Source organism: Lepeophtheirus salmonis, chromosome 13 (assembly GCF_016086655.4).
Source record: "Lepeophtheirus salmonis chromosome 13, UVic_Lsal_1.4, whole genome shotgun sequence".
Lineage (NCBI taxonomy): Eukaryota > Metazoa > Arthropoda > Copepoda > Siphonostomatoida > Caligidae > Lepeophtheirus > Lepeophtheirus salmonis.
The window spans coordinates 5,531,370-5,548,647 of NC_052143.2; the positions used below are offsets into that span (position 1 = coordinate 5,531,370).

The 17,278-nt window shown below is 30.2% G+C and overlaps 1 protein-coding gene across 1 annotated transcript in view; it reads right to left on the reverse strand.

Annotated features, from left to right (window-relative positions):
- Positions 1-1,619: 1,619 nt before the first annotated feature.
- Positions 1,620-17,278, reverse strand: part of LOC121128670 (FMRFamide receptor) — a 28,532-nt gene continuing 12,873 nt past the window's right edge. Inside the window, exons 2-6 of the mRNA XM_040724260.2 lie at positions 11,298-11,483; positions 9,905-10,119; positions 9,439-9,622; positions 9,229-9,382; positions 1,620-2,164 (exon numbers count right to left, since the gene is read on the reverse strand). Coding sequence (XP_040580194.1) covers positions 1,734-2,164; positions 9,229-9,382; positions 9,439-9,622; positions 9,905-10,119; positions 11,298-11,474 — 1,161 coding nt within the window. The 5' untranslated portion in view covers positions 11,475-11,483 and the 3' untranslated portion in view covers positions 1,620-1,733. The remainder of the gene's footprint in view (positions 2,165-9,228; positions 9,383-9,438; positions 9,623-9,904; positions 10,120-11,297; positions 11,484-17,278) is intronic.

Consider the following 17,278-nt stretch of genomic DNA (forward strand, 5'->3'; position numbering starts at 1 on the left):
ATTAATGTGAATTGTTTCAGTAAAAAATATTATAAAATAAAATTTGTCAAGGTGTCAGTACTTTTTCTAGAGTCAGTAATGCAGAGGGAACAAATATTAATGCCCTAAAGGAAACCATCTTGTTTGGCTTGAACAAGGATGGGGATTACTGGGACTATTCTCTTGACTTGATTAAACACAAAATGTCAAATTCAGATAAATTCATCATTAGATTAAAAATAGTTGTTCGGAGTTATGAACGCTTTCCCCAAGGATTACTTCAAGATTGATTGATAAGTTTTATTTTTTCCAATTTTATACAACCTCTTGTTAGTCTGTATTCTAATTTTTAATTATTTTTATCTGTAGGTCTTAGCTAAGAAGCCTAATTTTAAGCTTAAATACTCATTTTTGTAAATATAGTGTAATTTTATAAAATAGCTTAAATATATTTATCTTTCACTATAAAGTTTACAGAGTGTATTTGAACATAACTAAATGAACTCTATGTGCAGTCTAAAATACTATATTGAGATCTAATATAGTATTATGTTTCCTTCTTCAAACTTAAGAACCGGTCTGAGACCCTTGATAACTTTAACTAATTTGGGCCATCTTTGTTTTGGATCGGCCTCGTTACTCAAATTCGGTCTTTCTGACCCAAAAAGAGAAATTGCTTTGTTAAAAGAAAATATATCGAAAAAAATTATGTGTAGGTTTTTTTTAAATATCAGTTTGAATCATTCTTATCTTAGAACTAATTCATCAAGTGAGCGAGTCTTTTTAGTGAGTTGATTTAATTCGCTAATTAGAATGCCAATTCCAAGCATTAGACAAAAGGATAAATTTAATAGAGATTGTGATCTTAATCTGTCCTAGGAGAGATTATCTCTACTAACAGAATTGACTGGATTTCAAACTTTACTGTGGCATACACAAAGTTCATATAAATAAACAAACAGGAATTACACTGCATAAAATGTAACGCAACTTAATATACACAAATAAACACGCCACCTCTCAAAATTATTGGAATAGATATGTGATCCTTTCAATCGAGAAAGAAGGTATAACAGCTGTATAATTATTGAGTTTACAATTTATCAAAGTCTTTTGAAAACTTTTTTGTTTCATATCTTTCATTATGTATTTCCTTCCCAAGACCTCCTTCAAGACTAATAATCATATTCACCTTAAGAAAAAGTTAATTATTTTTGGCTTTTAGCCATTACTTCCGTATTCATTATAACTAATTTATGCAGAACTCAAGACAAGCTTAACTTAAATTAACAAATAAATATTCATGAACTTGATGTTAGATAGAAAAAAAATTGGGAACTGAAGCTGAACCTAAAAAATTTCAGCAGCATCACGGTCCATTCTAAAATAGGACTGAATAAATTTTTGAAAAAATCATATGAATTAATAAAGTATAAAAGTACTGTTTTTTAATAAGAAGATTACAAATTATAATAGTATATTTGATGACCTGATCATTTAACACAAATTAAGGTTTTGTGGTTCTTTCTCTCAGCTCAGTCATATATATATATTATAGCCTCCTCAATATGAAACCAATACGAAGTCATCTTTTTATTCTTGGAGAGTAGTTCCTCGCGAAAAAATAAAAATATAACTAATTCAAAGAAATAAATATATATATATTTTTTTACAAGAAACGATAATATAATTTTACATGCAAAAAACATGGATGTATTTCACATGGACATATATCTATGAAACTAAAATAATTATTACAAAGAAGTCATAAGAACACCATCCTGATTCATCTCCGTATGCAGATAATTGCCTCTGGTTTTTGATACACACATTTGTAGAACCCGTGTTTCCGAACTACAAACACTCTTGATCCGTCGACGACACACGAAGCAAGATTTGATGACATTTCGAAAAGAGCTGGACATCACACAATAGAGAAAGAAGTTGAGCGATGAATTGAATGTAAGAAGAAGGTGTGAGATGGAGCCCATGAAGAGAAGCCAAAGAGGAAGACCCTTGCATCCATGGAGATAGTCTTCCTTCCACTGCTTCGCACTGAACGTTTCTTTGAGAGTGAGGAATATGCGTGGTGTATTGCAAACGAGGAACATGAGGACTATTAGGATAAGGAGGATGGCTTGACGATTATCTGTGTCGTTATCCGAAGAACGACCACCATTTTGATCTTGAATAAAGGAATAAAGTATGAAACATTAATTACATTGAGCATGAAATGTGCTTCATCATTTATACAAATTTCCATTAAAACTTTTATGGATATTTGACAAAAATACTTTGAATATAGATACAACGTGAAAAAGCGATAAATGATAATATCCATAAATGGTTTTGGAAAAAGAAGCAAAATTATTTATTTTATGTACATAATTTAATAATAAAACACAAAAGGAAATACGGTAGTTTGAAAAGTGAATAAAAAATGACTTCCATCTTTACTATCTGTATAAACATATATCATTTAGTGGGTGTGTGTTTATCTCACAAAGAGTCATGATTAATGCAGTTATTTTTCCTATTCTACTCGTTGTTTTTGACATTCATTAGATAAAGTTAATGTATTTATCGTACCATTACGTAGTAAATAGATGTGTGGTTTCTCTAAATGAAAAAAATCAGGACAAGGAGAAAAATATTTTTTTTTTTACTTCATATATACTTGTGATGGACAATTCGAAAAAAAAATCCAGATGTCAATTCCAATGCAACTCTATTAAAAAACCCAATGCCTTTGATATTTAATTTTATTTTCAAAAAACCACTACCATTCACAAAAAGTTAAAAAAAAAACCATATAGCTATTCTCAAAAAAATAATTATTTTTTATAGAAAAATTTTCAAAGTCCAGAACTGTTCTCCAAAAGTTTAGTATTTAGGAAAAGAAATTTCAATTTTTAAATTTTTTTAGAAAAAAATTTCAAAAATCTCCAGCTGCTCTGAAAAATATTTCAAAAATCAAATTTTTAAGATGAAATAAAAAAAAAATTCAAATTTTAAATTTTTAGAAGAAAAATTCAAAAAAATACATACAGATTCACCTAAAATTAAATTTAAAAAAGAAAAATTCAAATATTATATTTTCTAATAAAATGCAAAAATTCCTTCATGTGGGGAGGGGGTGGGGGCTATTTTTTTTTCATAACTTAGAAAAGAATTAAATAGTTCAAAAACAGTAGTGAATAAGAATCGGAATTGCAAACTAAACATTGTCTTCCCGTTCCCAATTCCAGAAAAAAAAAAATTCTCCGACTCCAATTAATTGTCCCATCACTAATATATAACATAATAAGCTAAATATTTAATAGATATATTTGGTTCCATTGTAGGGCTTCTATTCAAATTTATGAGATAATTTCGATAAAACTTGAATAATTGAAATTTAATATAATTTATCATTTTTTTTTTCAAAAAAATTTAATAATTCATATATTTTTTTTGTAACATTTTATATTTGAATTTTCATTTTTTTTTTTTTGTAAATACCTGTGGAATTTGGAAGTTTTTTTCACAAATATTTAAAATTTAAATTTCATTTTTCAGGGAACATGAAAAAATAAATCAAACAATTTAATTTTTTCCAAACAATTTAGTTTTTAGAAAATAATAATTTTGAATTTTGAACTTTTTAATTTTAAATATTTTTTTCCAAAGAATATTTATTTCAATTTTTTTTCCCAATCTGTCTGAAAGTTGGTCTGAGTTCTTCCAAGGGATGCTACTAACTCATCAAAACTTTGATAGGCGCCAGTAGTGTTATCTTTTGGACTTTGCACGGCTTAGGCAAATATTGAGCTATTGGCTGTCAAAATGAAACCCACAAATATAAGGACTTAAACTTTACTGTATACAAAAACTGGTTGCCTCTTTTGCCTAGTTTTAAAATATATCTTACTCCAAAATATGTTACTACATCGTTCTATAGTCTTAGTTCCGTGTTGTAGATAAATATTATCCTGTTCCTAAATGATTGAGACATGTTCGTTTAAAGCTACAAAATTCCACCAATACCATCTTTTTTCTCATTAGTTTATGGTGGAAATACATAACATAGTTATTAAGAGACTAAATAGCACATACCAAACATAGCAAATTAGGTCATGGTTCTACATGCGTCACTGAAAATGGATACCCACAATTTTAGCTCCTACTTTTTGATACATAACAAACAGGGCAAAACAGTGTCTGAGATCTACAACAATCTCACTATCATTTACCCTGATGCCTGGCCTAGTTGTGCAACCAACTTTCGGTGGACTGGTGAGATCCAGGATGGCACTTTTAAGCTTCAGAAAGGTTTCTCATCAGGACTTCCATGGGAGACTAGGACACCCAACAAAATGGCCCAAGTCAAGGACTTGGTAAAGAACAAACCCCAAATGAGCGTTCCAGAGGTGTCAGTTTCCTTACCACCCAAAGCGGTTTTTAGAACTGATGATCTCCGCTTCAAAATCTCCTCAGCGTGTGGGTAGCCCATCTTTCTCTCACCCCAACAGAATGAGCAAGAGAAGGTATGTAGGGCCTGATTAAGCCCTTCCAGGACCAAGGCAAGTAGTTTTTGGAATCCCACGAGTCCTGGTTCTTCTTGGACAATATCTCCTCTACGATAACGATTTTGATAGTCATATAGATCTCACACGTGGTGCCCAGTTAATAAACGAAGAGTATCTCTTGAGGCAGTTTTGGGAGTTGGAGAACCATTGCTACGACGTTATCTGAGCTGGAGTAAACTATGTGACATGATTGAGTACTTTTTTAAGCTTTTGAATGTAATTTTTTTGTCGTACTGGGGCAGTCTCAATCATTTCGGAACAACCTAACTTACTTCATACTTTGAGTGAATTCAAACATAGCTGTTTATCCTGGGTATCAAATAGTATTCAATACAGGAAAAAAATTAATTTATTCATAAAGCCATTTGATGGAGTTTTAAGAAGATTTAGTGGAAATTTGTCATTTTTGTAGTAAAAATATCAACTTTTAGCCATAAAATGACTTTTTTTAAATTTATAATGCTAGATATGACGTCAGTATTTGGGAGAAAAAGCCAGGTAAATGTAGATATTAAAGAATAATGAAATTCATAACAATAGAAATATGAAAATATAGACTTAAAAAAATGAGGATTTCAAAAACCCAAGAAAAGTAACGAAATATTAACTTTGAAATGAGATTAAATTATTATCTAATCAGAATATGGCATTTATGTACTAGAAAACGAATATAATAAAATTAAATTTACTTCCACATTGAAGTTGTATATTTTACAATTAAAATATTTTAAAGGTATTATAATTTTTTTTATTCATTTAATTGTTGAGTAAAACAAATAGAAACCTGCAGATAATTGTATAAAAAATATAGAACCATTCAAATAAAAAAAAACCCATTTTTTGTGAAAATGTACATTTTTGAGATGTTTCAAAAGAATGAAAAGAAAAAAAATAATTATTCATCATCATTTGTCTCCAAATACAACTTTTTTATTCATGTGCTTTTCTTCCTTCTATTTTAATATCTTCATATTGAAAATACAATCTACAGATATATAAGTTTGTTTTTCATGTTTTTGTGCTAACGAAAGCGCTTTTTAACTTAAAAAACTTTTTACAGTTATTTTTGTATTTTACTTATAATAAATCATAAAAAAAAAAAAATGATGTAACAAAGTATCGTTATTCAGTGTACACAACTGTATCTTTAAAAAATGGTAAAACTATATAGCTTATCTATTTGTGTTTTTATATATAGATTGTGCATTTTATACTCGTTTAATGGCGGTTTAAATTAAGTACTTATTTATTAGAACTTCATAGGCTTTATGCTTTGAAATCGTAGATCACTGTCCCAAATAGAGTAAAAATGTGAAAGCAAAAAAAATAAACAACATATAATTGATTTGAAGAAATAACCCCCCAAAAACTGATACTCTAGCTGGATGTAAAGACCATTAGTATCATTTGCGGATAATACCAGCCAAATACCTGTCACTACATCACTTGTAGACAATTCTAAAGGCTCAATTTTTGCCCATATATTTAAAAGAAGTTAACAATTGACTGGCATCCTTTGGCCCAATTCTATATAATAGTGTTTCTCGACATTTGCCTTGGAACTTTTACATTCGAAGTCAAGCCCCGCTTCTTGAACTGTTGTGAAATTTTTTCAGCAAATTCATTTTGCGTAATTTCTACATACAAAAAAAAAAATATAAATTTACTATATCCGCTGGAATCAAATACTCTTTTTAGATAAAAGACTAATTACAGAGGGGAACAATTAAGAGGGGGGGAATTTCATACAAATTAATTGAAGACAATAATTTTTTTAGTTTACTAGCAAATAGACAAATATTATCATCATATTTTCCCACCTATTTCAATGTCAATTTGATGACGTCATGCCTCCTAAAAAGAAGGTCAATGTAATTGAAGGAAAATAGTTGGAACTTGATCATTCATCTCAAAAGATGTTCGAATACTGATTCCAATTCCAAGAGCAATATCGACACTTTTCATTACACCCCAAAAAGCTTAAATTATTATAAAAATATATAGTTAAAAATATTTTTAGACGCATATTTTTTAATTATATAATAATTTAATTTTTTTGGGGTGTAAAGAAAAGTGTTGTTATTCATCATTTCCAACCTTCAAATGGTAATATATCGAGTTCAGAACAAGATGCAGAATCACTAAAACACTTTTACATAAGTGATATTAATCCTACTTTTAATTTGGTAATTGTTTTAATTGTCAAAAATGACTCTGAACGATAATAGCACGGAATTACTATAATCCCAGATATTTTAGAATTAAAATGACTGAGAGTAAACTTGGATCAGTTTTGGATTTTTCGCTCAAAGATAAATTCCTTTTTTGGCGGGAATTCAAGGAAGTATTTCGCCATATTTTACTTTTCTATTTCCTGAAAGGGAAAAATGCTTCGAAAGCGACCAAGAAAATGTACGATGTATACAGGGTTGATACTATTTCAGCTTGTGTTGCATAACATTGATTCGAGCGATTTCGTTCTGTTGTGCAGGTGAATGATGCACCACGGAACTGCAGGCCTGTTGTCGAAAATAACAATAAAATCATGGAATATATCGAGTCTTCTCCGTGTATTTCTCTAAAATATCAAGCAACTCCTTTCTACAACACATTTTATAGCAGTGGTTCCCAACCTTTCCTGTTATTTTAAAACAAGCAAGCAAGAAACAACAACAATTCCGAACATATCTTATACATATGTACAACAAACTGCCATACATGGATATTATGAATTATATAAATTATTCATTTGTCAAGTTACTATAAAGTCCATAAGTTATTCATCAGGGGAGTAAATGATCATGTGGTCATGATGTTTAAGGTAATTAAAAAGACTCCTACAAGGCTCCATATGTAATTGGTGATGCTTTTAGTGAAGAATGACCTCTCCTCAAACCACTTTGACTTCTGCCCAGCAGCTATGACCACCATTTAGTGCACAGGCTTTCCTCTCAATGGTTCCCTGGTTCTCTGACTCAAGAAAGTTGAATACCAGTGAAGTTAGAGACCATTTTGACCGGGGTCATAAATTTTCCAAGTTGTCTTCAGACCACTCTTGAATTATTTTTTTTTAACCAAATGTGGCCTCTCAAGGCTGTTTTTATCGTCTTTCATCTTTTTAATCTAGATAATGAGACTCTTGAAGCAGGAGACGGTAACTCATTCTTGTGTCAAGAATCGCCGACACACGATTTTCTTTAGGCCTCCATCTCAGTTGCCCTTGGTCTAATTAAGAATTTTGTTTATATTGCTCTACCAATCACGATTCGATAAGACACGTTGCATTGATAGGTACACTTTATACCGTTATCAACAAGATCATGGCATCTTACAATAATATAAACAAATGTCAAGTTTAGTCTACAACGGGGAAAATATATCAAAAGTAGAGCTCTAAATTATTTTCATTTTGCAGTAATTTAATCATTCACAAATGAGATGTTACTCATTTTTCTTTCGTCATTTCAACTTAAGGAGAAGAAAAAAGTAGTATTTTGCTGCATTGCAGTTGCAACAAAAAAAAAATAATAATAAAGTATAAAAAGTATTCATAAAACATTACAGTATGTATTTACATACACTTTAAAGAATTAATTCCATTTTAATGAAAGGTGAAGCACATTCTTATTTTTTTTTGTTATTAGTTGCTAAAAGATTATTTTATAAAGTTTAGTCATTTTGCCGATGAGAGCATAAAGGTTTTTTTTTTGCTTACTTCTGTTTTTCCTTTGGTATTATGATTAGAAATGAGGAAACTATCCAAATCCGCAGGAGTGTACATTAAAAAAAAATAACGTGATTCTTCTCCTTAATTTTATCTCCTTATTTTGAAAATACAAACGTATTGGCGAGTATCAAGCACACAATTGTGATCTTTGTCATGTGAAGGGTCAAAATACACCCTTTTTAAAAATAAAACATAAAATAACGTTTGAAGTTTGTGATAAAATATATTAGGCTGGGGAAAGTCTTTGTCATGAAATATGTCGTCTTCAAGGTTTTGGACATGTATACCTCGTGTGGTCTTTACTTTTTATGCGCAGCCGTTGTCTAATGGGTCAAAATTCACCCTTTTCAAAAATAAAACATAACACATGTTCCTGTCTATGGCCAACGACCTTGGGGGTACAAATTTTGCCTAAATCGAGGTCTGTGACAATTGGTTGTTCAAGTGTTTTGCCAATAAGGACAAGGGCCTCTATGAGAAGGCCATTATAAAGTTGAATTATCGTGAGCAACAAGTTTTCAAACAGAATTGGTCATATTAGGCTAAAATCGGATGATTGTAACAATTTATATAAATCATTGAAATAAAACAAAGAAATATGAAATTACTTTTTCCCCCAAATATTTTAAATTTACATTGTTAACTAACAAAGTACTGATTAATTTTAAAGGTACAGTTATAATTAAAAATATTTCTTTTGTTTTTTTATAAATTAAATAGAACAAGAATGTATCGATTCATTCGTTTCTTTTTCTTGTTTATATTTACATATTAATGTAAATTGAATGAAGCACGGGTCAAGAAGTTTTTCAGATATCATTGCATGAAGTATTCTTTAGCAAGTATTTCAGTCAAGGGACTGAAAGGGATATTATACAACTTTGAGTGGTACCCCTGTTTAAGACCCATTTTTGTCAAACATTTTGAGTATCCAGGATAATTAAATTAACTTACTTTTCTTCCGTTGCATAACAGCTCTATAGATCTTAAAGTTACACACTGCAAGAGAGCAAAACGGTACTATTCCAGTTACAATGAGCCGCGTGTAGTGATGATAATACACAATGTAATTGTCATTGAGCCGTAGTGGTGTAGGTTTTATACCAATCTGTAGGCAAAAAAAGTATTATTATTATCAAATTGGATTATTTGAATGACACTTACTCTGGTTTGATTTAAGGAGTCCTTGTATTCACTTGCATCCAATTCATAAAACTTTGGAATATTGAATATAATACAAAATCCAATCACCGGTAAAAAATAAGTAATCAGAACACGGATCCATGATGAGTGTCTATCGGTCAGTATTCGATTCCGATATTCAACTGGTCTGCATACTGCGTAGCATCTACAAAAAATAGGTAATGAGCAAGGGTACATGTTTCTTTGTAGTGTTGTGTCAGTCTAAATTTAATTCAATCTACTCCTGCCCAGTCTTAGAACCGATCCTTTTAATCCTGGGGACTGGCTCTTCCGCACTTCGGTCCTTTCAGACTTTTTTTTAAAGAATAAAATTTGAGAGATGCCATCAAGGACGGAACTGATATGCAGGACTGAAGTAGACAGAACTGCAGTATTCAATCCTAAATAAGGACCGACACGTCACCACCAGCTAGAACTATGAATATACCTTTCAAATGCAATTGCAGCTGTGATGTAAATGGAGCAACATAGTACGATATTATGAATTGGATACAGAATGTATATATACATGAGCGTATGATTATTCATGTCCCAAGGGAGTGTCATGTGGGATCGAAGAGACTCAAGAAGAGAGCATATGAGATATGCATTATCAAACAGAGCCAAACAAACAAGGAGTCGATAGAACACAGAGTTTAATTTCTTTAAAAAAAATGTATTTAAATAATTAAGTCATTCATATATGATATATAAAAAAATTCAAATTTATTTTGACAAATAAAAATAGCCTTTATGTACACTTAAAATTATATTTGCTTCTGCAATTTTAAGATCTATCAATTCATAAATAGAAAAACCTTCACAGGGGGTGGGTTGGAGGAGTTGTAGCCCCCCTCCCAAAATATTACAATTTCCAAAATAAACTAATTCCTCAAAAAAAAATCCCAAAAATTTAATATTTGAAATTTAGCTTAAAGGGTTTGGATTCCCCCCGCTCCCCTTTTCAATAGTAGAAAATCGCTGTAACAAAAAACGTTTAATCTTTTTATCTGTCCAAAAAAAAACAGCAATGCAAACGTTGTACCAACATAATAAAAAAAATAATTTGTTCATCGAATCAGAATTGAATTAGAAATAAGAAATTAACAGGTTTTTTATCAGAGTAGTATATTTAACTAGTACACAAAACACTTAATAGTTTCAATTAGGTCATAATAGTTATTACCTTATGATTGCAATAAATTGAAGGAAGGACCAGGAACAGTTAAAAAAACTACCACTATCTTTGCAAAGATTTTTCTGAAGAACAATCAATACCTACATTATATCAACTTTCCATTCAAATATTGGATAAAAAACAATTTTGAGGGGCAAGAATTATATTACAATTGAGTGACTTTTTTTCTAATAATAATTCAGTCAGTTTTTCAAATAAATTCAATCAATAGTAAACATATATTGTGATAAATTTTGCCTTGTCTGAAAGCAACTCGGAGTAATTGAGTAAAAAAAAAAAAGGGGGTTCAAACTTATTTTTGTGCTTCCTACAATGAATTTGTATTTATATAATAATATTTTTGATTATCTTGTGCCTTTTAAGATATTTTGTATGGCCTTAAATTATTACGGAAATAATCAAAATTGTTGGTACTTTTTCCATTAAAGCTCTGGAATCAATAGTTATATAGATATTTACAAAAAAATATATTTTGATAGAAGCATATAATATATTTATGTATTGAAGAATTTGTTTCTTTATCAGGGCCATGATTAACTCATTAAATTTATATTATAATACAAAATAGAACGATTCAAAATTACATTGAAGCATAGAAAAATCAATATGGCTTAATTAATCTACTTTTTTGCAATCAACTTACGCGTGAGCAGAGTAAAGGGATCGCAATAGTGTTTCCAGTAAGTCCTATTGAGCAAAGAAGTAATTGCCCAAGACCATCTATCCACCAATTACATCTGGTAAACATTTGAAACTCTTCTTCTGTGGTTCCGCTACAAATGTAGGTAGAATTGGCGATATTTTGAGATGAGTTATTCATGCTGAATGCCTTTATAATAAATTTGATATTATGGATTTACAAAAAAACTTGAACTAATTACTTATATTTACATAAAAAATAACATTATATAAAAAATCATGTTTGAGATAATTAAATGCAAGCAAGTTATTGATTTAAAATATAACATTCTTTTAGTTGATCTTAATAGTGTAGATGAATATTAATATCGTTTTCAAAGGATAGTATTTCCCCAATTCAATGTATCTATGATCCTTCCCTCCAAGAAAAAGAAAGGCATTTCAAAACCAATTAGAGATAGAACAGGTCTTGTACCCAGATCCAAAGTAGCCAGGTACGGTATAAGTAAATCTGTGTTTTCGAAAGAAATATAGCTTAGAACTGGCTTCTGGTGCCAGAACTTTGACGGATAATAAAAAATCCCAGGGACTTTCCTGATCTTAAAAGGCTTATAGTATTACACAATACTGAATCCTACTTATAAAAAAAATATATATTATCTATATCGAACGTGCATTCTATTCATCTTGAAAAATGATAAAATTGAATTCTACATAAACAGTTTATTGCGTGGTTATTCCATAAATAACATTTTGAGTTTATAAAGTACATTTTTAAGGTCATATAAAAGGTCAAATGTCACACAAACGGTCAACTTCTTTTCAATTTTTATCTTAGCGTGTGTACTAGGGTGTCCAATTTTTAGGGTGACCTGTTAATTCGATCTTTTGTTGTATTTTAATGAAAGAAATATGTTTGTAATGTTTTTAGACTCCAAAGGGCTTTTTTTGTCCTCTTCAACTATGTGAAGATGATTTTTTTTAAGGACATTCTCTATTTGTAAAGGGATCCATAAGTTGGAATTTTAAAGGTATGTTGTTGAATTTCTAAGGTTTTATTGAAGTTCATTTTTTCAAGTGATACATAAGAATATACTCCTTATTTTACATTTTTAAGAAAAACATATTGTAGCCAACGATATACTTCGGATACTTAAACGATCATAACACTTTTTTGACTTCGAAATAGAATCAAATGAGTATCAGATCTCACTTCTAAATTTTATTTTAAGTGGCTAAAGTAATAGAAATTACTGTTATGTGGAATGCTAAAAACAAATGTACACATAGTTGGCTAATGGATAATAAGGGAAACTGTTTATGAAGTGAGGGAAGAAATAAAAGAACAATATCGTAGAAAGATAATGCAATATTGCTGAAGGCTATCAAATGCAAATACCATAACGAGTATTATTTTGATATTTTTGGACTGATGCAACTATATGTAAATTCATTTTCTGGGTTCCATGAAGATTAATTATGAGTGAAGATGTACAATGAACATATATATACGTTCAGAAACCCCATTCCATAGCATAATACAAAGAATTTTGACTTATTTAGTATATACTTTTCTTTTAAAAGAAGCCATATTTACCATGTGAAGTAAATAGCTCAATATTAACAATTTCATAAAATATAACACTTTGGGCATGATTCAGAATGATGGATTGGATCCAGTTGATTTTTATTCATCTGTCAATTTCCAGGAGAAAGATGATAAGATCAAACAAAAGTGTGTCATTTCATTATAGTTTCAACTTCTTATACCCATCTTATGCTCGCATTAATTTGTCTAAGAAATCATTTAATACATTTCTAAACTTTTTTTTAGTAAGATAATATCATATCAAAATTTTCAAATCCAAAAACATATGTTCTCTGTCGATGGAACCCTTCGGGTAGTTTGAGAAGAGCAATTACTTATACAATTATGTTTGAATTAATTGAAAGACTGGCTGGCTGGGAAACATCTAGGATATTTCAAGGATTTATTATTTTCAAATCTAGAAAAAGTTCCTCCATTTTCCGTCCAAAGTATTTACAAATAGTTTCTCTTCAAAATGAAAATAAGGATTATATTTTTATGTATCACTTGAGAAATTGAACTTTAATGTAGCATTTGAAACCAAACAATATAACTTTAAAATTCAAACTTCCAAAGTTCAGAAACACAACTTTAAAATTTAAACTTCTGAATCCCTTTACAAATAGAAAATATTTAAAAAAAAAAGTTATTTCCAATAGAAGTCAAAAAGAAATCCGTTATTAAAGATTGAAACTTCACAAACATAGTTTTTTTATTAGAATACATCAGACGAACAAATTAACAGGTCACCCTAATAATTGGACACCCTACTACACACACTAAAATAAAATTTTGAAGATGTTGATTTTTGTGTAACTTTTAACCTTTTATACGACCATAAAAATGTACTTTATAAGATAAAAATGTTTTATGTCTATTGCTTTAAGCATAAAAGGGTTTTAAGAATCACGACATTGGCTAATTTCTTTTCTTTTACTTTCAGAGTAGATTACAAAAACACACATTCATGAGTAAAAAATAATTTTGTGTTTGGCTGGATTTACTCTTTTTTTTTCTAGATTGCTTAAAAAATCATTTTGCATCCGAAAAGAATTAAACATAATCTCAAAATTCTGGCCACCCTTTATTTTATGTCTACTGTATGTATCCGTCCCTGTTATTGAAATAAATGCGTTTTTATTATTGTTTTTCTCAGCAGGACGTACATCACACACACACACATAAATTATTTTAATAGTATGTAGTAAACATTGGGTTATTTATTGCTTCCACATCAGTAATCAGCTAAAATGTAACCACAATACTGACCTTATTTTATTCAGTTTGAAACTTTGTGTAAAATGCTAATAAAATTCGAAACAATTATCCGTATAATTTTGGGGATCCTAAACCAAAATTAGTTCGAGTACCTGAAATTTACTCACATATTTACGTGTAAAGATCAGAACCAGATCCGTCTTATCTTTATTACCAATGAGGCGAAAGGAGATATTGTAAATAAATCTGAATCCTAATTCGCAATATTAAAACCAACCCATAGGATATGAAAAAACTAAATAAATATTATTATCTGCAAGGTGATATGAACGTTTGTAGCTTTTTATAGGGCACTTTCAATTTTAATCTTCAACAAGATATAATTTATTAATTAAATATACGTGTGTCTAAACTCTCTTAATCCTTAATGTTGCCGTCCTTAGCCGCAACGACTGCTTCCAGGCAGAAGGCCTGGCATCCGCTGCAGATATAGACCTCTGTGTCATGGCGTCCCAGTGCTGGCTGATAGTGGGTTTGAGGTCCCCATAGTTTGGACACTTCAGGCCTTCTCCTCGACATGCACCCAAAAAGGTTGACTTAGGAGGGGCAAAAATGAACTCAAAAGAGTTTTGCAACGAAGGAGATGGGGTTCCTTTCATTGCTTGGGTCAAAAGTGGCCTTTCCACCAACTTTTTTTATAGCAGTCTTGTGTGAAACCCCGAGATCTCTGGTATAGGCCTCATGGACTTAAGGGGATTTGTCTGGGCTGTTTTCTTTAACTTATCCGGGTCCAGTTTGGCCTTTTTGACAAATCCCTTCTTCCTTTCCAAGGTTTCAGACGTCGTAGACAGTTGTCCTGGAGACGGCCAACTGTTTAGAGTATCCTGTTTTGTATATCAAACTTGTTTAAAAAATGGTGCATGCTTAGAACAATTTAAATATCTTTCTCTATGTGAGAAACATCCGTACATGTTATTTTTTTAAAAGTAATTATCCTTCATGGAGCCGCATTGTTTTACCACAATACTCTCTCACTCAATAACGCTCATTCCCCATCTACATCTCAGCTCAAACTTAAATTGAATAAGGAGTAACTTTTTCCGCCTTTATAGTAAATACACATCATAATACTTTTATAAATGAACCAATTTGGTTGGAATTAATTAGTTATATAAGCATAACATTAACATTGATAACTACATAATATTAAATATTATTTAATTAAAAATAGTTTATTTGTTATTATTTCAAAAACTTTTGGTTTAGTTTTCACTACAAATATACAATTGAGCAATAGCAAATACAAAACAAACAACTAAATCGAGTGTATTTATGCATTGGAGAACGAAGTCGTTAGTTTTTAAGTTATAATTGACTGAAAGGAGCCATACAATAGAGTCCTGAATGATGAAATAAGAGGCGAATATTTTCTCAATGGTTTGTGTATTGACTAATCAGTTTTGTTCATTGATAAGACATCACTAATCATAAATAATCCCCTTGAGAGTTAAAGAGCATGTCGCTTATTTCCTGTACATCATTTAAGCTAAAAAAATAGGTAATTTTGCATTAAACTATTTTACTTCAGGACATTTTGCTTTAAAGCCATTTTCCCCTCAAGGATATCTTGTTGAATTTTAAAATTTCAATGTGTACAGATTTTAATGGGCCACTCGGTACCATTCCACGTTTGAGAAATATACTTTCGAAGTTAGATAAAGGACACCTTGGTTGATGTCATTTTAAGAGGGTTGCTCCTCTATAAATCTGACCTCTGTTTCTAAACAATGTTGTAATTCCCTCCAATTATTGGACTATAGATACTGTTTAACGTCTGGTATGACTTGTCAGCAGACACATGGCACTATTGTGTGGCAAATATCAATCCTATTTTATATGCTACCTTTGCCCAAAAAATTATGAAATGTGAAAAATTCAAGCAGAAAGCAAAGTTTATATCACAAAAATATTATGCCAAGGAGTGGTAAATTTTTTGACAGAAATTCGACTTCCTCTTAATGTTTAAAATTTGAGATGCTGTCAGGTTTTGATTGGATAGAGGGCGACCTTGTGTCTATTCTTGTACATCAAACAGTTCCGATTGTATAGATATTTATTAGTAGGGATTATTATAGCCTAATAAAATAAATATTACATTCAACCTATCAATACTCAAAACCCTAATATGAGCGGACAAAACAAATTGAAACATTTGGGAGTCCTTGATGTTATAGAAAAATATCATTGCGTTCTACTCTAAAGAAAATGATTTTATGCATAAATAATGGTATTAAATTTGATTGATTCACTAAGTACGTTATTAAATAAATGGATGTCATTTATCATTTATAGTACTTGGGGAGGAAGAAGAGAATATTTAATTGTAATTATATCAAATTAAGAACTGAGTATCTTTCTGTTCCTCTTTGATTTAATGCATTCCCTTAATTGGAAAAGTTTTCCCCATTATCAAATAAAACATAAGTTCTTCAACAGAAATTGCTCCACAAATCTTTCAAAAAACTCAATCACAAAATAAGTGTATCAGACAATAATAAATCAATATAAAATTGAGGTCTATTGCATTATGTGGTATGCATGTATAATGTCTGATTTATAACTGCAATTACAAGCTTGAAGACCTGGAATTATCGGATTTGCAGAGACTCTATTCGTAGAAAGATATATTTTTTATCATCAATTACCATTTATAATATAATTGATAAAATTTTTAATTTATTATTTTACGTCAAATACCAAGTGTTCCATTAAAAATCTAAACACTTTGACGTTTTAAAATTCCACAATATATAATTGATTAATAAAGAATAGAATTTCAACAAAATTAATACTATAAATAGATGTGCGCCTGAGCTCTCTTAATCATTAATTTAGCCTAAATCGCTTTGATTTTAGGCATGGAACTCGTGATCCTCTTAAGAAAAAACATTTCTTATTTTGACAACAATCATTATCTTACACACTGAGATCAGGATTCTTCAGATTCATTATTTCTTATTGGAGTTCTGACTCGGCAAATATTCTTATCGAAGGTGGATTTTTTTTCAAGCTTTACATCATTTCATGTGAAACTTTATTAATATGCCACTCATACATATATTTGTAGGTAAGAAAACAGTGTGTGGGCGCTCATACTCGTAAATGCATCACTCAAAACA